This window comes from Cervus elaphus, chromosome 11, assembly GCF_910594005.1.
Source record: "Cervus elaphus chromosome 11, mCerEla1.1, whole genome shotgun sequence".
NCBI classification, from domain to species: Eukaryota; Metazoa; Chordata; class Mammalia; order Artiodactyla; family Cervidae; genus Cervus; species Cervus elaphus.
The window spans coordinates 78,830,936-78,853,107 of NC_057825.1; the positions used below are offsets into that span (position 1 = coordinate 78,830,936).

A 22,172-nucleotide genomic window follows, 5' to 3' on the forward strand; every position below is an offset into this window, starting at 1 on the left:
GCTGTGAAATATATTATGCAAAATGAATACTAAACAATCTACAACTTACATCAAGTGAAGACCATCTATTTAATGGTCATCTTTTCATCTTAACTCCACATATTTAAGTGCAAAGTTTTACTGTTATATTGATAATAACGAAAATCTATTTGGTACTATGTGCCATGTGCTATGACACATCATTAGCTTTAATTTTTATAATAATCCTTTGAGGGTTTTTATTGTTGTATCAACTATAGATAAGAAAACAAAGACAAGATTAATTAATCTGCTTTTGATCACAGGTTAAGTAAATGGTGAAATCAGTCTCGACTTCAACTACAGGTGTTAAAGATCTAGACTATGTTGTTACACATCTCTGCAAGTAAATTAAGATTTACCGACAACTCAAGCGTAACTGTCCTAAACCAAACTATTCTTTTCTCCACATCTACTCCTCAAATGTCCCTTATTTCAGTAGATGCCTCTCACCCACTTTCAAGCTGGCCTTCATAGATTCCCTCTGTTCCTTACCTCTCATACCCTACCTGCAATCTCTAGAACCATCTACTTCTTTCCACAGGTTCTGCTTCAGTCAGACCTGAATTATGTAACAGGCTGAAGTGTACAAGTTCTCCTTCAAGATACACTCTAATGATATATATAACTGATTAAAGTGGCAAAAGAACAAACTCAAATTTCAAAAATAAGGCTCAAGCAACACTTGACATTATTAAATTCCAACATCTGGAATAATTCCGTCCATGGAATTTTCCAAGTAAGAGTACTGGAGTGGTTTGCAATTTCCATTTCCAGGGGATCTTCCTGACCCAGGGATCAAAACCCCATCTCATGTCTCTTGCATTGGCGGGTGGATTCTTTACCACTAGTGCCACATACAATTCTTGTAATAGAATTTAACTGATTTTTCTATATCCTTTTTCAGTTTTTCATTCCATCCTTTCTTCCCCCCACTTTGGTGATCCTTCTCTAGCAAAACTCTTCCCTTTTAAATACATTTACTTATCTGCCTATTTGGATGGTTTTGAAAATTGTCATCAACACAAGCCACTCACTTATGATATACTAACCATAAGTTAGTTCCCTTTTCCTTTCAAAGGGCATACCACAGCCTGAGGTAGCCCTTTCTCATTTATCATAGCTATATGGATTTTTATGAAATGTAAGTTCTTTAGCAAAACATGTAATAATAGTAGCACCTTTTTATAGGTGCAGTGTTTTCTGCTTTTAAAGTACTTCCATACATATTTCAGCAGTCTTGTGAAGTAAGCTTTATAGTTACTGTTCTAAGATTAGAAAACCACCCAAAGAAGTTGCCATTTTGCCTATGTCACAAGATTGCTATACAACAGAGCCAAATATTAAACACAGACACTCTCTCCACTCACTGCTCCTTCCACTATCTATCATTATCTCTGTTTTTTTTTAATGTTTTGGCACATAGTAAGAATTGGATTTGTAAATAGATTTTCACTTTTCCTTAAGGTATTTCAACCATTACTTAATCTTACTTAGTTAAAGAAGAAAGAGAAAATAAGACCTAACTGAAGGAAAACAGTAGCAAAAATCAAATTTAGAATTTCTATGTAAAAACAAATGACCCAAAGAAGATCACAAATACTTTTTTCTTAGTAGAATCAAAGAAAGTAAAAATCTATAGAAATCAAGTTAAATCTCTTAACAAAAATTTTAACCACATGGTATATGGTTAATATAATAGCCTAAAAAATAAAGATAACTATGACACATAGAAATTAGCTGGAAAAAGCATGCACAGGAAGGACATGCTTTTACTTAGAGTAGCATGCTTCAATTAAATTTGCAGGCAATTGAAGGGGAATGTAAAACTGATGTATATATCTTACCTACTTTGCAATTAAATTAAATACACATTTATAGAAAGTCTGCTCTCCTTTTTTGGGTCAGAACAAGCCAACAACAGCAAGTAGCCAGAGATTACAATTAATATAAAAGAAAAATTTAAGAGGAAATGGATTTGCTAGACTCATTACATTTTAAGTCTTAGCTTCAAGAAATGAGTGATTATTTGCAATGAAGTTGGCAAGACAGGAAACTGAGTTAAAATTTATCAATCTTTTAAATGGCTTTTCTAAGTACTTTTCTTTTTTTGAAAGGGGGGAAATTCCCCTTGGTATTTTATACCTCTTTGTGATGATATATTTATTTCTACTGTTGACTTTGACTCTTCAGAGCTCACAGAAGTGGAAAAGTGTTTGGATTCACTAGTTCAAATTACCATATTTTCTTCATTAAGAGGAAAGTCAGGTAGTATAAATAACGAAAAGCCAAATAAGAGATCCAGAAAGAAATTAACTAAGAAGGCGACCAACTGCGTAGCTTATTCTTACCTTGGCTGTTTTTTTCACGGGTTGACATTTTTGCTGGTTGAGACAAAAATGACATATCTTACAATAAAAATTAAGAGATTTTCTTAGATGACTATAAAATATGCTTCTTTTTTATTATTGTGAGCTAATAAATAAAATACACTGAATGAAAATAAGTCAATATTCTTATCAAGAGGGAAAACTTATGATTTAGAAAACATATTTTTTAAAAAGGATTTTTAATTTACCTTGGTTGATGATGACATCTTTATGCCTACAAAAGGAATTCAAAGATATTTATTTCATAACCTTATTTGGCGCACTATTATAATCACCTGAAAACTGCAAAAGCTTTAATGTCTAGGCTACATCCCAAATAAATCTGCAGATGTGAAATTCAGGCATCAGTATTCTTTAAAGCTTCTCACTGGTCTCAACTACTAATATACACTGTGTCATAAGACAAGAAATATTCCATTAGGATCACTTAAATAGTAAAACATACAAAGAATTTATGAAAAATATTCTAATTTTATGACATTATTGAGATTTACTATGAGTTGAGAAGCATTAACAGGAAGGCATAGCTTTTTTAAAAGAACACAAAAGAAAAAATGTACTTAGAAGAAAAAAGATATAAATTAGAAATACAGATTTTTAAAAATGATTCAAACAAAGGCATATACTGTACATGCAAACATGATAGTAAAAGAACTAGTAATTTTCAGATAGAAATATAGTACTTACTTATCTGTATTTTTTATAACTTTTGATATTAATTTTGATGTTGAAACTGCCCTCAGTAATTTATTACGGCTATCGTCTGAATTTTCCCATGAATTATGTGACTTTTCAGCTGTCGGTGGTCGTTTTATGCTGGAAGAAACATTAATTTATTAGAGAAAAATTCTATGCATAGCAATCACATGTAACTGACAGTTTGAATAGAACATATAAGCAGCAATTAACATTTTCTTAAAGCTAATCCAGAAAAGAGAAAGAATGATTAGTTGAAAGGTTCTGTGCCTGGATGAGTGAAGGAGTTAAACAAGGCAATTACCTAGTCTGTTTTTAATTTTCACTATTTTTCAAAAGATTCACTAGAATAAATAGTACTCGATTTTTAGAACACCCATGTGCTTAAATCTGAATAATTACTCTCTCATAATTTATGAAATTGTGTGAATTTGTGAAAAAACTTATTCAAAATCATGACAAGGCTGCTATTTTCATTTTTTATGTCCTCATGTAATTAAATTATATATGGTACAAATGACAATTTCTAAATAATTGTGGGACTAAAAGCAAAACTCTTGTTTGTATCTCTCAATTTTACCCATGATCAGAAATAAAAACATTTTAATACAGGAACGTTTTGATATTATCAAAACTAATCCCGTATATTTATAACTGAAATATTTTGATTTATAAATGATTTTTTTGCTGCACTGTTAACTGTCCTACAACTCATCCAGTCTTCAATACATCTTGTAATAGTACATTCAAAGGGGAATTTAGAATGGCAAGCACATTTCCAGGAGACCTTAAGAAGCTGAAAAAAGAGATCTGGGACAAAGAAGATGCCAAGTCAAATCAGAACCTTAGAGAGATTGATTACAAAAAAGCCACCTTTAATCACACACAATCCAAGGCCGCAAAACATTAATAAGCTATATCCAAGAAAAACTCCACATTAGATCAGGCAGAAGAATTACAAACCATTAAGATAGGATAAGAATCTGAGTGAGACACACAAAGCATTTTAAAAATGTCAAACATGCATCAATCAAGCGAAGGGTGTTGTGTTTTCCCAAATTTTCCATTAGAGATTTGAGGCAAAATAGTAAGCTAATCAAATAAAAATATATTAAAAATCTTTTAGGAATGGATGTCATTTGTTTTTATTAAAATCCTAGCCAGTTCTGGGAATGGTTTAATATTTTCCTAAGATTTCCAAGTAGAAGTATGATGATAAAATATATCTATACCTAAACATAAAGCTTGAATCAACATCGCTAAAGCAGGCAAATGTCATTAAGTTGGTCTAAATATTTGATTACAAGGCAGCTGTGGTGCTGAACTCCCAGCATGCAAGTTTAGACCCCCAATGTAGGCTCACACACATCGTTAGAACATTTCTCCCTTCTCCCCTTCTCATAACTTAAAAATATTAAGACACAGAGAGAAGCCCTCAAGCAAGCCTTTAGCATAGAAAAGATTAGGAGAAATGAATTCAGTTCTCTACTCAAGCAAGAACTTATCCTCCCAAAACCCAAAACTGAAACTGAGATGCAGTCACAGTAAAGAGCCATATGTTGTGAAGGGCCCTGACAAGCTGAAGGTTGTAATGATGCCAAAATATGGCAAGCATAAGAACACATGCAATTTTTTATCCATGGCTATAAATTTATGCAGTTATACATATATTTTAATATTCTGTAATTTTAAACTGTTGTTTTGGTTTTAGAGTAGGTTACCTTTGCCTTCCTTTCATCTTTATAACCTAGCTTTTTCCTCAAGTTTTAACTTATAGATTTTGAATAATTGTAAATGGTAATTTTAAATTATCATTCCTCAATCTGTTAAAATACAGATTATTGCCGCAAAGAAGTGAAGGGGAAAAGTCCACAAGTTTTTCTCTTAGGATCCATGGATAGCCAACTTTTTCTGTGACTTTTTCTCAAGTCACAGAGTTTAGGGATCATTACAACCATTCCCTAACTCTGTACTTGGGGTCAGTTAAAACCTTTTGGTGGGAGTAGAATTCTTGCTTTCTTGAGTTTGCCTGTGTATTTGGAGAGGCTGTGAAGAGGGCTGGGGAGAAGGTGATGCTCGAATTTGTGGACTTTGATCATTAGAGTGAGAGTCCTCTTTTTTCTCTCTGTGTCCTTGTGGTTTTTCTTTCTTTTTTTCTGTACCACTGTAAAATAAAGTATAACATGGAACAACACACATTTAAACAAAAAAAGATGTCAAATGATGGAAAAAGTTACTACTATTATATAATTCAAAATCCTAAATCATACAGCTAATACAATTTACACTGCTTTCATTCAATAATGAAAATATTTCTTTAAGAATTCTGGAAGCTATTAAAATCGTCAGTAAAGAATTTTTTATAATTCTAAGACAACATATCCTATGAAGATTGCCCCTTTGGACCAAATTGGCCTCTAATGCCTCATGTCATCTTAGCAAATGTGGGGGGACCGTAAAAGCTCTCTTACCTGACTTCAGTTTACCCACATCAGAGCAGCAGTGACACTATCCATTGCCCCCGGTTAAGCACACTCACGCCCAAGGACACTAAATGCTCACGTTCTGTAGGTTTCCTCTGATTCCTGTTTCTTTTGTATGCTTCTGCTCTCAGCAGCTGAGTCTTACACTTACCAAGAGTCAACTGTGTTTTTTCCCCTGAACTTCTTTATACCAGTTGTACTTGTTATTTTAACGATTAAGTTAATAACATACAAAGAAAACTGACAAAATGTACAAAGAAAAGAGAGTAATTTCTATGTACACTAAGCTGAATTCTTTGCAAAGACCAAATAAAAATGAGTTACTAAAAGAACTGCTATTAAATTATTTGTGTAGGTGAAACAATTACAAAAGATTAAGAAAAAAAAATCACACAAAAAAGATGGGTTCTAGTTCATACCATCTTGCAAGAATTTTAAGTTTCTTTTTCTGTCTTAAAAAATGAAACTAAAAATTGTAAAAAACAATTTATGGGTGTATTTTATGCAAGACAGTAAGTAAATCAGAGATGAATATTTAAGAGAGGAAAATGGGGGAGACTCAGTCTTTCACTAAAAAATTGACAAATGAACACAGTGAAAGTTGCTCAGTTGTGCCCAACTCTTTGTGACCCCATGGACTGTAGTCCACTAGGCTTGTCCATGGAATTCTCCAGACAAGAATACTGGTGTACTGGGTAGCCATTCCCTTCTCCAGGGGATCTTCCCAACTCAGGGATCAAACTTTGGTCTCCTGCATTGCATACAGATTCTTTACTGTCTGAGCCACCAGAGAAGCCCATGTGAACATATTTTGAGCTAAAATAAAATATTTCAGATATTTATTTATAAATTCATATGATTCCACACCGACTCTTGGTTAATGAAGCATCGCTATCCCTGATCACACTGGATAAGAGTTCTTATACTACACAAACACTTCTGACAATATTACAAAACAGATGGAAACAACGATTCCAGCGTTGAAAAGGTATAAAATTGCAACTATCTTAACCAAAGGACATTTTAAAATTTACTATAAGGTGCACAATCTACAAAGAAGTATGTTTAAGAACATGCTACACAAATGTAAATAGTACATACAATTTAACCACATGATAATAATGAATAATGTTCAAATATAATTTTGACAGTAACATTTCTTAATCTGGTTCATTCTGATACGTTCTGACTTCAGACTGGCTTTTGATTGTCTTGTTTATACTCAATTTTTAAAGTATGTGCTGAGAAACTTAATTCTACCTCAAAAATATTAAACTAACTTTGAAATTTAAAACTGAATTAGAAACTACTTCTTTCTTATTGGTCTTCAAATTATTCACAGCATTGGGCCAGTAGTCTTATATGGACCCAGTAGATTTTCCTTCTGGGTTATTTCAAAACAAAACACAAAGCCCCTGCATCATAAATGAACAAACTCATCTGGTTTAAACTAAGTCACTACTGTACATAATACCGACCACTGCACATAACTATAGCTATGTAAGAAAATGGGCTGATACAACAAGGAGGTTTATTATTAAAAATTGTATTAAAAATTTCCACCACATGTTTATGTTTTCATCATTTGTCCTTTTCTCCTGAAACTGGAACACAGGTAATAAATTTTGGCATGCTTTGGAGGATAAAGTCTAGATTCTATAACAATAATGACTTAATAACTCAATTACAGAACAGGATTTTTAAAAGGCCTAAAGATTCTGTCATTTCTTCACCATTCCTGTAGTCAAATGTCTGGTTAACATCTGTGAAAACACACTGACAGAAAACTCAGCATTAGCTTACTGAGGCAACCATTTTCCATCAGCATATTTTAAATATTATTCTATTACTTAAAGTTTTTCTTCAATCGTTCTTTGAAGAAAACAGTTTTAAGAGCCTATAAGCAATTTTATTAGAATAGACTGAATTAATTAATTCATGAAAAGAACACAGAGAATGTAAACTTGTAATCCACTGAAATTTTTATACTGCAATATTTCCACTGCCTTCCTGTCCACCACCCCCTAACACATACACATACCCATTTTTAAATTAAGCCTCAATTTTATAGTTATGATTGAGAATAAAAGTTATAGCATCTAATCTCCCACCAATGTACACATATACCAAAGATTCTAAAAATGCTGTAAAAAATTCTTAAAATTCTAAAAATGCTATATCAAATGTATTACTTGCTATGCAAAATTCACTTATATAATTACATTAAATATAGTCATGTTCATCTCATCAACAGATGCTTATTAAAAAGAAACAAAACCAAACCAGGAAACGAAACTGCTGCCTTCTTTAGTAAAAACCAAAAACTTCCTCACACAACTCCATAGGTATGATGAATGTAAACTTAGCGAGTACAAGCAGGATATCACTACATTCAGAGACAAAGAGTTCAAAAGACATGCTCACTTGAATTCCATACAGCTCTTATTTCATATTCTTTTCAAAAGAAGACTGAGTTATCACATTCAGATAGTTTTGCAATGTTAGCTTTTTACAAATGCATACCTTTTAGCAGCAGATGAAAGAGTTTCTTTTCTTGCGATTGAGACAGAGCTGGTGTGACTTGGTTTTCTGTTGGTACCACTCCCGTTGGTTATACAGGACATAGAAATAGCTTCTCGAAGGCCTGGCTGGCCTAGATATGGTTAAGAAAAAAGTTTTAAAATTAACTTTCAAAATATTCCTCAAAGATTAGGGCTTAAAAAGTAAGTCCATTAGTGTTTAGATTTAGTAAGCAGACTGCCCACCCCGCCATAGGCAACATACAAAATTATTTTTTTTCAGTAAGCATCAAGTATATAAATAAGAAAGGACTGAGTGCAAAAAGATAAATATCTGTAAACTGAGACAACTCTATGTGGTATATAAAGGTATAAATTATTTGGAAAAATTATATAAAAACACAATGAAATAGTTATTTCCTCCAGAGAACAGTGAACTTTGCTAGCTTGTACACCCAACTTTAATTAGATACATCTCCAGTATTGTCTATAGTTCAAAAGGAAATGAATAAGATCTGAAGGTCTCAGAGAAATCCATTATGCAGCACACAATATTATTGTCTGAAGATTTAATCTCATTAAAACAGACCTATAAAAAAGACATGCTAATTTGCTAAACTGCAGCTCGAGTCATTCTCTAACTAAACGGCTTGTTTTTCACACACAGTAGCTTTAAAGGACTTGATTCAAAGCTGTGCCTTAAGTAAACCACAAGTCCCCACATATCAGCGATTTTCAGAAAGAGCTCAGGTTCTGTTGACATTTAATTGATTAGAAATCCTAGATATCATAAATCTTGAATCTTAGAATACTGTTCCCTATAAATAAAGCATAAATATACAAAATAACCTCTGTTGTCTTCATTCAAACAGGAGGAGGACTGGAATGTATGTGTGATGGATATGCTGGCAAGGTAATGGTAAGGAAGACACAGTCACAAGATAAAAGAGCCACATCTATTAAGGGTCAAATTTATGTAAAAATTTGGAAGTAGAGAATAATTTTGAATTTTTGGACTCAGTTTTCTCACATGAACACAAGAAGATCTTTTCTATTTGGCCAATCTCATTTTTTTTCCTTCATAAAAGCACAGGGAACAAAAACTTTTATGTATAGAGCCTACAACATCTGGCAGCCTAGGATGTTACATGTGTGATAGTACAGCGCTGAATTTCTGACAATGATACGCTGTTGGGAGCCACTTGTGTCAATCATAGACAGTACTTCCTTAATTTTGAGGTTCCTATTCCCTACCTCAGACAGAATGAATTAGGAGAAGAAGGAAAAGACCTACTACAGTTTATTTTTCAAACTTCCCAGGAAAATTTTCACATATAAGGTAAAATAACCCCCAAACTATGCTAATATCACTGATCATCAGATCTAGTGATGGTCTGCCAAACAGTGACTTCTTGTTACCTTAATATATTTTTCTTTTTGCTGTAGTAAAACACTCATAAAATGTACTATTTGAACCATTTCAACACGTGCAATTTAGCGGCATTTGGTATACTCACAACATTGTGCAACCATCACCACTACCCAGGTCCGGAACATTTTTACCACCCCAAACAGAAACCCTATCCTCATTCATCCCCCATTCCCTCCCGCCCATCCCCCAGCCCTTGCCGCCCATTAATATTCACTGTCTCCATAGTTTTGGCTATTCTGAGTATTTCATATACATGGAATCATACACTATGTGCTTTTTGTGTGTGGTTTCTCTCACTTAGAACAATGTTTTCAAGGTCCATCCACGTAGCAGCAATGTAGGAGTATTTTATTCTTTATATGGCTGAATAATTTTTACAACTATGCCATATTTTGTTTACCCATTCATCTGCTGATGAACATCTGGGTTGTTTTCTCCCTTTGCTACTGTAAATAGTGCTGCCTTAAACATCTGTATACAAGTTTTCCTTTGAACATGTTTTTAATTATTTTGGGTAGATAGCTAGGAGTTGGATTGCTGGGTCACAGCGTTACGTTTAACTTATTGAGGAATCCCCAAACCCAGCAGCTGCACCACTTTATAATGTTACCAACAGTGTATGAGGGTTCCAATTTCACATCCTTGCCAACACTTGTTATTTTCAGGGTTTTTTTTCAACTGTAGCCATCTCTGGGAATTCAGTGCTATCTCATCATGGTTTTGATTTGCATTTCCCTAATACTCAGAATCTTTTACTGGATTTGCTGGCCCTCTGTATATCTTTGGAGAACTATCTATTCAAGATCTTTGACTATTTTTCAGTAAGAATATATGATGCAAATTGTTCACAGTGCTCTCTACATACATGTAGAAACTGAAATCCCAATTCCTCCTATATTACATATTCCTCTAGATTACATACAGAAATGTAAAACAGCACCGCATGTGCACCCATGCACACACATACACACACACCCCTGGTGTACAGAACAGTACTGGTGAACATGAAAGGACCAAATGATCTGGCAATTCCAGGTATATACAGCCCCCAAAATTGAAGGCAGGAAGTCAGGCAGATATCTGTATACCTATATTCATAGTAGCATTATCCACATAGCCAAAAGGTAATGCTCAAAATGCTCGAAGCCAGGTTTCAACAGTATGTGAACCGTGAACTTCCAGATGTTCAAGCTGTATTTAAAAAAGGCAGAGGAACCAGAGGTCAAATTGCCAACATCCGCTGGATCATAGAAAAAGCAAGAGAGTTCCAGAAAAACATCTACTTCTGCTTTATTGACTATGCCAAAATCTTTGACTGTGTGGACCACAACAAACTCTGGAAAATTCTGAAAGAGATGGGACTACCAGACCACCTGACCTGCCTCTTGAGAAATCTGTATGCAGGTCAGGAAGCAACAGTTAGAACTGGACATGGAACAACAGACTGGTTCCAAACTGTGAAAGGAGTACGTCAAGGCTGTATATTGTCACCCTGCTTATTTAACTTACATGCAGAGTACATCATGAGAAACTCTGGGCTGGATGAAGCACAAGCTAGAATCAAGATTGCCGGGAGAAATATCAATAACCTCAGATATGCAGATGACACCACCCTTATGGCAGCAAGTGAAGAAGAACTAAAGGGCCTCTTGATGAAAGTGAAAGAGGAGACTGAAAAAGCTGGCTTAAAACTCAACATTCAGAAAACTAAGATCATGGCATCTGGTCCCATCACTTCATGGCAAATAGATGGGGAAACAGTGGAAACAGTGTTGAGTTTATTTTTTTGGACTCCAAAACCACTGCAGATGGTGACTGCAGCCATGAAATTAAAAGATGCCTGCTCCGTGGAAGAAAAGCTATGACCAACCTAGGCAGCATGTTAAAAAGCAGAGACCTTTGGCCATCTAGTCAAAGGAAGGTCCATCTAGTCAAAGCTATGGTTTTTCCAGTAGTCATGTATGGATGTGAGAGTTGGATTATAAAGAAAGCTGAGTGTTGAAGAATTCATGCTTTTGAACTGTGGTGGTGGAGAAGACTCTTGAGAGTCATTTGGATTGCAAGGAGATCCAACCAATCCATCCTAAAGGAAATCAGTCCTGAATATTCATTGGAAGGACTGATGCTGAAGCTGAAACTCCAATACTTTGGCCACCTGATGCGAAGAACTGACTCATGTGAAAAGACCCTGATGCTGGCAAAGATTGAAGGCAGGAGGAGAAGGGGACAACAGAGGATGAGAGGGTTGGATGGCATCACCGACTCAATGGACATGAGTTTGAGTAAACTACGGGAGTTGGTGATGGAGAGGGAGGCCATGGGTTCGTAAAGAATTGGACAGGACTGAGCGACTTCACTTTCGCTTTTCACTTTCATGCATTGGAGAAGGAAATGGTAACCCACTCCTTGTTCTTGCTTGGAGAATCCCAGGGATGGGGAACCTGGTGGGCTGCTGTCCATGGGGTCGCACAGAGTCGGACACGACTGAAGTGACTTAGCAGAGTGACTGAACTGAACTGACCCAAATGTCCATTGACAAATGACTGGTATATATATATACAATGGAATATTAGTTGGCCTAATAAGGAAATGAAATTGTAAGACATGTTATAACATGGATGAACCTTGAAGACATTATTCAAAGTGAAATAAGCCAGATAAGAAGAAAAGAGCAACTGTCATATTTTAATTATACTAGATACCTGGAGGAGTTAAATTCATATAAACAGAAAACAAAATGGTAGTTGCTAGAAAAAAAAAACAAAATGGGGAAAGGAGTAGACGGATGCACAGCTTCAGTTTGGGAAGATAAGAGAGCTCTAGAGATGGATGGTGGTGATGGTTACATAACCAATGTGAATGTAATTAATGCCACTGAACTGTACACCTAAATATGGTTAAAGTAGTAAATTTTATGCCATGTATTTTACAATAAAAATGTTTTAAAAAATCAACATATCATCAGTTTCGAAGTCCTACAGTTTACAGTTCAATTCTTCAAATGCTTCCAAGGTATTTTGTGAAATTACCATTTATCTCCACATGATTAGATGGCAGTGTTACGCCTTACAGTTTTGATGAGTCTCAGAAGGTTCTCTCGTCGCATCCTAGATACTTACTTCAAAAAGATGAGATATATTATGATGTATTGGCCATTTTGAGGTATATACATTAATATAATGGCTTCCTTTTTATTATTCACTATACAGGTTTCCAAGTACTAAGCCAGTTATAAAGTATACAGGCAATAAAAATTTTAAAAATTGAAATATCTTTGCAATTATCTAGTTATTTTATTCTGTATTATGCAAAATAAATGAAAAATAGAAAAATGAAGATGCTGATATGAATAAGATGGTAGGTCTCAAAAAAACATACTATGTGACTGAAAATTATCAGGCACTCTATGTTGAAAATGATAAATCTTTAGCCTAACCTGAACTCTCATTGAATCTGGTTGACTGTATAAGTACAAGTGAACGAGAACAAAATTAAAAACACTGGAGAAGTTTTGCAGCCACACCACAGACAGAAGTACAAATCATGTTTATTATATTTTTAATATCTTTATCAGAATCCTGCCAATATACACATGATAAAAGTCTTTCAGGAAGGAATTATACATTAATGTTCTCTTTCTGAAAAACTGGAGTGCAGCAGTGAGATAGGCCACTAATCAATACTTATTTTTTAAATTTTGTCCGTTTTTAAGTCTATTGAATTTGTTACAATATTGTTTCTGTTTTATGTTTTTTGGGTTTTTTTCTGACCTCAAGGCATGTGAGATTTTATCTCCCCAACCAGTGACTGAACCCATACCCTCTGTGTCGAAGTCTCAACCACTGGACTGCCAGGGAAGCCCCCTGAATTTTGTTTTAAATTATTTTAGAAGTTCTCTTACAAACAAGTATGTAAACAGAGAAAAGCTACTTCATGTTCTTTTACCTCAAGGAGAAAGAAGACTTTGTATTTCATACACACCAAGTTAGCAATTATCTCTAAAAGAAAAACAAACACATTCTCCCAGTTAGTATAAATGGGATACTCTCTTTAGTTTTAGTCTGATTATGGTCACAATTTGCATGAAGAGTAGTAAGTCCTCTGTAACTCATTTAGAATTTAATAACTGTATGTATTCTACTTGCTAAACACCAATAACTTTATTGGCATTGTTCAAAATACATATACATAACTTGGTATGTATAATTCATAAATATATCCAGCTGTCCTTTGGCATCCATGGGAGACTGGTTCTGGGACACCCTCCGTCTCCCACAGATATGAATATTCACAGACACTCAAGTCCGTGGGCCAACTGTACTATGCCATTTTATTAGGGACTTAAATGTCTTTGCATTTTGAGCATCCCCCTCAGTGGTCCTGGAACGAATCTCCTAAGAATACTAATGGATGACTGTATACTCAAAAGAACTCTTGATTCTGCATTTCCCCTAATTACCCCAACCCTGACACATGCACCCATCCACCTCCATTCCAAGTTTAATATTTGGAAAACAGCCAGTAGTCTACACTTTCCAATCTGCACCTCAGCCTTCTATAACCTGGTTATCATCTAACCACTTCACAGGAACTTCTCTTGAGAAGATCACCAGTGACTTCTTTTTCACTAAATTCAATGAATATTTTTCAGTTGTTATCTTGCTTAACTTTTCTTCAGCATCTAATACTGTTGATCTTTCATGAAAGAACAGTATTTAGGCAATGACAATGTCCTTAGTTTCTAGGACACTGTCCTTGCCTGAATTTCTTCTTAGCTCTGATTTCTTCTCACTCTCATTTGCTGGATATTCTTTTCTTGCTCAGATTTTATATTTTGGCCTTCAGTTATCTTGACACCATCATACCCTTTTATAATTTTTTACATCTAACTGCTATTGAATACCTCCTCATGAACTTATGTGCCCCTCCTCCCACCAAACAATACAATTAAAAACCAGGACTCTGTGATACATCTTATTCATGGTGAAAGACATTAACAGCCATTCACTATACAAACCAGAAAATAAGAAATCAGTTTTGATTCCTCCACATCCTTACTGCCAATGTTCAATGGCAATGAATCGGTGACAAGAGCTCTGTTGCATCTATCCTTCTTTAAAAAAAAAAAAAAATTTCCCTTCAGTTTTGTTCAGAGAAAATTGACAAACAATAAGCTGTACATAAAGTGTGGTGGTGGTTTAGTTTCTAAGTCATGTCCAACTCTTGCGACCGCATGGATGTAGCCCGTCAGGCTCCTCTGTCCACGGGATTTTCCAGGCAAGAATACTGGAGTGGATTGCCATTTCCTTCTCCAGGGGATCTTTCTGACCCAGGAATCAAACTCAGATCTCCTGCATTGCAAGCAGATTCTTTACCGACTAAGCTATGAGGGAAGCCCACATAAAGTGTACAATTTATTAATACTAAATTTTTCATACCCTTGTCCCTGTGAAACAATCACCACAATCAGAATAACGAATGTGGCCATCATTCTCTAAAGTTTCCTTCTGTCCCTCTGTGATTTATTGCTCTCTCCCTCACCCTTGTCCACAGGGAACCACTGATCTACTTCTTATCACTATAGATTAGTTTGCATTTTCTAGAATTTTATATAAATGGAATAATACAGTGTATATCTCTTTTGCCTGCCTTTTAAAATTCAGCATTATTATTTTGAGGTTCATGTGAGCTGGTAAGTATATCAGAAGATTAGTCTTTTCTATAGCTCTATCCCATCATATGGGTATCACAATGTTTTAATTCACTTATTCATTTACCTGCTGGCATCTGGGTTGTTTCCAGTTTTCTATAATAAAGCTACAATGAACAAGACTGTACAAGTCTTTGAGTGGATATATGCTTTCGTTTCTCAAAGGTAAATATATTTATTTTCAAGACAGTCTCTGGAAGAAGAGATTTAAAAACTCTAATGAAGTTCAAATAATTGAGTTTTCTATTATTTGTACTCATTATGTCCTGTTTAAGACACCTTTGCCAAACAAACAAAAAGACATCTTTGCCAAACCAAGGACACTAAGATTTTCTCCTACTATGTATTTTTTTAATAGAATTTTTAATGGCTTTAGTCCTCACATTGAGATCTATGCTCCATTTTTACTTAAACCATTTATTTTTACTTAAACCTGTAACTCTAGCTGGAAATCTTGTTGTTATGATTCTTGTCCATATCACCATGCTTAGCATTCTGCTTGAATCCTAGAAAACACTTAATATCTAAACGATGAAATGAATACATTCTTCACCACTACTGCCTCAAATTTCTCTTCTGGATTATGATCAGATTATCTCTGTTCTCCCTTCTGGCAGTGTTACGACCTTGTTCTTAAAACATCCTGTACACTGTGTCAGAACTCCTTCTAAAACATGCTATGTATCTTTGAATTTAACATGCCATCAATTGTAATATATACCATTATCATGAACAACACCAGAAAGAAGTGCTGCTTAGAAGAACTGTAAGACACAATCAATAGTAAGATACACTGCAATTCCAGAGATGTTAAAATGCAAGAAATAGAGCCATCTTAGAATTAATGGATTAGTGTAAATCTACCTGTCATAACTTAATTTAAAATCCTAAAAAAAAAAAAAATAAAAAAAAAATAAAATCCTTTAACGGCTCTCCAGTGTCCTCAGGATAAAAATTAAATTCCTTAGCAAGGCATAAGAAAATCTTTCACTATGGGCTCTCTTCACCAGTTGAAGCTCATTTTTGACACTCCCAACTTCACACCTCATATTTCTGTTTATTTTAAACTTCCAAACTAAGTACTTTTTTACTCCTCTGCACTTTGCTCCTGGATGGTCCTTCTCTCTGTAATACACTAGTCACCTCTGCTTGCCTAAATTAACATATATTCATTATCCATCAAATATTTACTCAAGGACTATTATTATCCTAGCCTTGTGTTTACAAGAGAATATAAGGGAGCCAGGAGCATCAGTGAATTAAAATCTTGCAAGAAAATCACACTAGCACTGCAAACATAAAGTACAGCAACAAAGTGGTATGTTCAGAGTATCACACAAGTACAGAGAAAAGACACACGGTTCTGTCAGGATGACTAGAGACACAGAGCTCAAGAAAGGCTTCCTAGGAAAAGTGCACAACAGTCTTAAAGAACGAGTGAGAGGCAGCCAGGTAAATGCGAGGTGGTAAGATACATGGATCTTTCCCCAGTGTGTGGAAAGGAACAGAAAGGAGGTCAAGTGGGGTGTGTAAGTGGGCACAGCATGGGGGTGGGGTAGAAAAAGAGCTCTTTATGTGGTGAGAATGTAGAACAAGAAAAAGCAGAGTCCAGATGGTAAAGTCCAGATGGTAGAGGTAAGGAGGAGTTAGATTATGGAGATTTTATCTGTAAGAGAGAGAGACCACCAAACATCTCTACTAAGCTGAAAAAAATACTTAGTTCATCCTAGCTGGCTGTATGAAGAGTAGATTTCAGGGCAGTGGTCTAAGCAAAGCATGATGGGGACCTGAAATAAGAGCTAGGTAGCATAAATGGAAAGGAAAAGGAAGTTGTAAGAAATATTTAGGTCTTAAAAGATAATGATTTCAGCTTGGGGACATTTTACATTTACGAATTCTGAGGGACAAAGAAGCAGAAGAATCTAGTAAGTAGATAATTCTTAACTGCTCAAGTCTAGAATACAGATGAACAATTTGGGAACTGGTACCAGTAGCTGGATGTTAAGATCATAAAGGAAGATGAACGCTGATGTCGCCTTCTGCAAGCAATCTTTGATTCCAGTTTCAGTTAGGTGCTCCCACAACACCCTAAGTTTACCTTTTTAATATCAATTATTATATCATAATTATTGACTTAGCTGTCTTCTCACTTTACCTAAGGCCCCATGGAAGCAAAGTCAGTGCCTTTTTTATTTCTTTAATCTCCAGCACCTAAAATAGTGACTGGTGCATTGAAAAGATGAAGGAAAGAGATACAATACAGTCAGTGGAATAGAAGAGTATTAATATTAATTATCAAGCACTTGCTAAATATTGTTATCCTAAGTGTTGTATAATTCTTAGGTCCTTTAATCTTCACTATAATCCTAAAAAGGATATACTATTATCATTCCAATTTTGCTGATGAAATAACCGAGGCCTAGAGAGATTATTAACTTGCTCAAGGTTATATTAGAGAGTGAAATCAAGATATGAGTCCAGGGAGAAGGAATGGTTAGGTAATAAGTGGAAAGAAGTAACTCTGTCTTATGGAGAGTGACATTTTGAGCTATGCCAGGATAACAGACAGGAATTCACCAGATGGGAGTAGGGGAAAAGAAAATTCTAAGCAGAGAAAAGTACTAAATCATCAAGGTCCCCAGATACTATGTTAAGTAGCAAGAAGAGACCAAAAGATTTTCATGGTCACTGTCCATCCCATAGTTTAATTGCACATAACTCTTAGTGCCAGGAATCCTTAGTATTTGGATAAAAGGGTGAATGATCTCCCACAGTAGAGGCAATGAGTTATGTAAAGCATAGGCAAAAAACAAAAAGGAACTGTGGGTAGAGGCTTGTTTTCTGGCTGAGAAGTCTAAAATGTATTCTTTGAAATTCAGAATATTAGGAACCTAACTGGAAGAAAGGAGCATAAAAATGATTGCAGTTACACAAATTTATGACTAAAATGCATCATTAGCTACACACGTATGTTCATATATCTACATCCCTTCCCCCAAGGCTTGGGCATTATAAAGTCTAAGTCACAAGCCTCTCAAAGATTAGCCTGCAAGACTGGAAGCAACAGTGACCTCTAGTAAACAACAGTACAAAACTAGTCCTATTTCTGAGCAGAAATACAGTTCAAATAAGAGAAATTAGGCTAACAGCCTATAAACCAAGAAGGTACTAACTTAGTTTTAATTACAATTTCAGTTTTAGCCATCATAATGCCAGGGTTGAAGGCCAACGAATAAATTTTATACTTTATTTTACTTTATTGTGACATAACGATGCTAATCATCATTGTTTATATTTCTTGATGACAAACCTAAGCAGATGATCTTTCTGACATTTTAGCCTAACAGTTCCTAAATACTAATGAATTTCACTGAACTCTACACTCACACAGTAAAGTTATCACTAGGGACTGCTGCAAGTGTTGCAAATCTGAAATGCATATTGCTACCCTCATCTGTAATATCCTCTTATTCTTGCATCTATCCCAATCCCTCCATCCAAAGACTAACTTACAAAATAACTTCCTACTCTAGAGCTTTCTTCTTCCTGCATTTATTTTAACAAGCATTTATTGAGTCACCCCAAGGTTAGTTATGTAAGAAACTGTCCCTGCCTCCAAATAGTTTATAATCTTGCAGGAGCAACAAATATATATATATACCAACAGAACCACATAACAAAACTTTTAAACAACTCCAAGAGACCAAAATAGATCATTTTCAAGAATTCACTTGAGGCCCTAAAGGATGAGAAATTTTTTGATCAGGAGAAGGGTAAAGATGGTCTGTGATGAAAACTTTTAGTTCACACTCACCTCTTCCGTTCTTTTCACATTTTCAAGCTCCCTCCCACCTTTTTCAATTTGTCAATTAAACTTTGCTTCATTCTTTGAAAAGAGTGAGGACTACATATACTTTATCAAATTTTATCTCTTCCATGTGGAATTCTATCCATACTTTTCTCCTTTCCTCTTGTCTCACAGGAAGGTGTACTTTAGTCTTAACTCTTGGCCATTAATTTTTTAAAGGGTATTCTGAGTAGAAATGACCAAAGAGTATTTGACTCTCATGGAGAAATGGAGCTCTGTAAATGGTAATTGCTGCCTTGTCTGAGGCAATATCCACCCGTTTACTTTCACATACCACGAGCAGCTTAGAAGTCTTTGATGTGTTGTCAAAATAATAAGATACTCTCTCCATCCCCTACCACAATTATGAATCATTTTAGCTTAAGGGCCCCACCAAGGAAATTCACTCCTTTTAACCTGATTAAAGGAATTTACTTATTAACAACATTTTCAGCAAACTCACGACCAGAGATCTCTGTCTGCTCCCAAATGTTATTTACAGTAAGAGCCAAATGATACAGATCTGTGCCTGTATACTATCCTAGATTCTGTATAATTAGGAATGCTTTTTTTAGAGAACTGACATCCTCTAAATTTCAGTTTTGCCTCTGGGTTCTCTCACCTCTCAAGCAGCAGTCATAATGCTTGATTTTTCTGATTTACCAGCAGTTTCCTGGTTTAAAATGACGGTTTCCCACCTTTAGATAATTTGACTCATGAGCTTTTATACCATTGTGTACTAACAGCTTGTCTTCACATATTGCCACTGGGCTATATTCTCAAATTACATTCATTTGGTCACCCCAAGAGGTCTTAATGGGTTTCCCAGGCACCAGCTGTGACATAATTTGTCTTCCTGGCAGTTAAAACTGCCAGAGTGTTCCCTGGGCCTTCCCTTTTGCTCCAAAGTACAGGTAATTTTTTTTTTTGGCAAGGATTCAGCTGCAACTGGTGTATATATTATGAACATATGTCGTCAAAAGGAAAGAATTCTCCAACAGAAGAGAAGGTATATGAGAAATTTAAATGACTGGCCACCTTAAAAACTATTGGGAAAACTTTCTACCTCAGTTAAGTGTCTGACATAATATGTTCAAGAAAAAATGAGGTTTAGTTTTTAATACTGCTGGCATACTGGAGAGGACAAACTAAAAGAACAGAACTAAAAATATTGAAATAACTAGTTAGGTGTGTTTTTGATTCTGGCATTAACTGAATGGCAATACTACTATGAAGTGGCAGAGAATGTCATTAAACCATTAGCATACACGTTTAGTTTTAGCCCTACCTGCAGCCAAGTCATGTTTCCATATCACCACCATCTAGCAAAAGTATGTAATAGTTGTCTTCAACAATAAGGAAGCTGACTTACACTTCAGACCGTAGCTTCATAAAATCTTATTACCCACTTATCTATTGCAGTTTACTCTTACCTCTAAAGAAAAGTCCTCTAGAAGCTCTAAATATCTTAAGAAGATGGTAATGATTACTGTCCTGCAGTAATTTGTGTGAAAGTGAATACTACAAATCCTCATTTCACAAGGGACTAAAAAATTTCACGTATAAAGCTGTACTATAGTATCAGGAATGATTTCAGTTTTTTTTAATTGAGGTATAATTGACATATAACATTAATTTCAGATCACCTACTTTTTAATTGAAGGAAAAAATATAAAATCCCTGCAAAATAATTTCACTTTTTCAAATTTTTTTCAAAATTTTTTTTGCATTTGTTAGAAAACACTTTGCTTTAAGTGTTTATTCCAAATATTTATAGTATTAACATATTAATTCTGTTTTATGTCAAAACTGATAGTTGATCTTTTTAAGGTTATATACAAATGACAACAAAATATACAAAAATTCACTTAATATTTGTCAATTACTTTTTATACTGTTATATATATACATTTTGAGATAAAGTTGCTCAGAATTGCAAATAAAATTAACAAAACTTTACGTATTTCTCTTGCTGTTTTAGTATCAATATTAGAAAACAAATGGTGAGGCAAAATTTTTCACTAATGGGAAACAGTAATAAATTCTTAATGAATTATGTTCATTTCTTAATTAATATTTCCCCAAATTATTATATAATCAATCTTCCCCCATCAATCCATTTTATAGCCAGCAATTCAAAGTCTGTGTCTAAAGTAACAAAGTAACTTAAAGAATATTCACTAGTGGACTAGTGAAAAAGTGAACCATATCAGCATATTATAAGAATGGCAAGAGGACCACTCGAATTCCGTTTGGAGGCTTCTTTGAGCTCGCAGAGTAGACATCATGAGCAAAGCACACCCTCCCAAGTTGAAGAAATTTATGAACAAGAAGTTATCACTGAAATTAAATGGTGGCAGACATGTCCGAGGAATATTGCGGGGATTTGATCCCTTTATGAATCTTGTGATAGATGAATGTGTGGAGATGGCAACTAGTGGGCAACAGAACAATATTGGAATAGTGGTAATATGAAGAAATAGTATCATCATGTTAGAAGCCTTGGAACGAGTATGAACAACGGCTGTGTTCACCAGAGGAATCAACTGCTTCCATGTGTCCCCTTCTCCACATTTTACTACCAGAAAAACTGGGTTGTGTACATTTTCTAACTTTTTTGTTAAATAAACTTTTGTAATAGCCAAAAAAGAAAAAAAGAATGGCAGTCAAAGTAAACTTAAGACATAGAATTAACAAAAAGGAATTTATTATCTCTCTAATTAATAAAGTTATTAATAAGAATTAATAATAATAGCCAGGACATGGAAGCAACCTAGATGCCCATCAGCAGACGAATGGATAAGGAAGCTGTGGTACATATACACCATGGAATATTACTCAGCCATTAAAAAGAATTCATTTGAATCAGTTCTAATGAGGTGGATGAAACTGGAGCCCATTATACAGAGTGAAGTAAGCCAGAAAGATAAAGAACATTACAGCATACTAACACATATATATATGGAATTTAGAACGATGGTAATGATAACCCTATATGCAAAACAGAAAAAGAGACACAGATATACAGAACAGACTTTTGGACTCTGTGGGAGAAGGCAAGGGTGGGATGTTTCGAG

General features: G+C 34.9%; 2 protein-coding genes across 5 annotated transcripts in view; one reads left to right on the top strand and one right to left on the bottom strand.

Moving 5' to 3' along the window:
* EML4 (EMAP like 4) overlaps positions 1 to 22,172 on the bottom strand; it is a 150,509-nt gene that overhangs the window by 59,803 nt on the left and 68,534 nt on the right. For 2 of the 4 annotated variants that reach the window (XM_043918157.1, XM_043918155.1), the window contains exons 3-7: positions 8,111 to 8,240; positions 5,095 to 5,268; positions 3,096 to 3,224; positions 2,597 to 2,622; positions 2,370 to 2,402 (exon numbers count right to left, since the gene is read on the bottom strand). In XM_043918157.1, coding sequence (XP_043774092.1) covers positions 2,370 to 2,402; positions 2,597 to 2,622; positions 3,096 to 3,224; positions 5,095 to 5,268; positions 8,111 to 8,240 — 492 coding nt within the window. The remainder of the gene's footprint in view (positions 1 to 2,369; positions 2,403 to 2,596; positions 2,623 to 3,095; positions 3,225 to 5,094; positions 5,269 to 8,110; positions 8,241 to 22,172) is intronic. The other 2 variants (XM_043918158.1, XM_043918156.1) reach the window with 1 other exon arrangement.
* On the top strand, positions 21,352 to 21,744 carry LOC122703716 (small nuclear ribonucleoprotein G-like). Its single transcript, XM_043918159.1, has one exon. It carries the CDS (start codon positions 21,382 to 21,384, stop codon positions 21,568 to 21,570), a length of 189 nt encoding a protein of 62 aa, XP_043774094.1. The 5' UTR covers positions 21,352 to 21,381; the 3' UTR covers positions 21,571 to 21,744.

Bases quoted from the DNA above. Each gene is read 5' to 3' on its own strand.
- LOC122703716 (XM_043918159.1), top strand. From the start codon at position 21,382: ATGAGCAAAGCACACCCTCCCAAGTTGAAGAAATTTATGAACAAGAAG.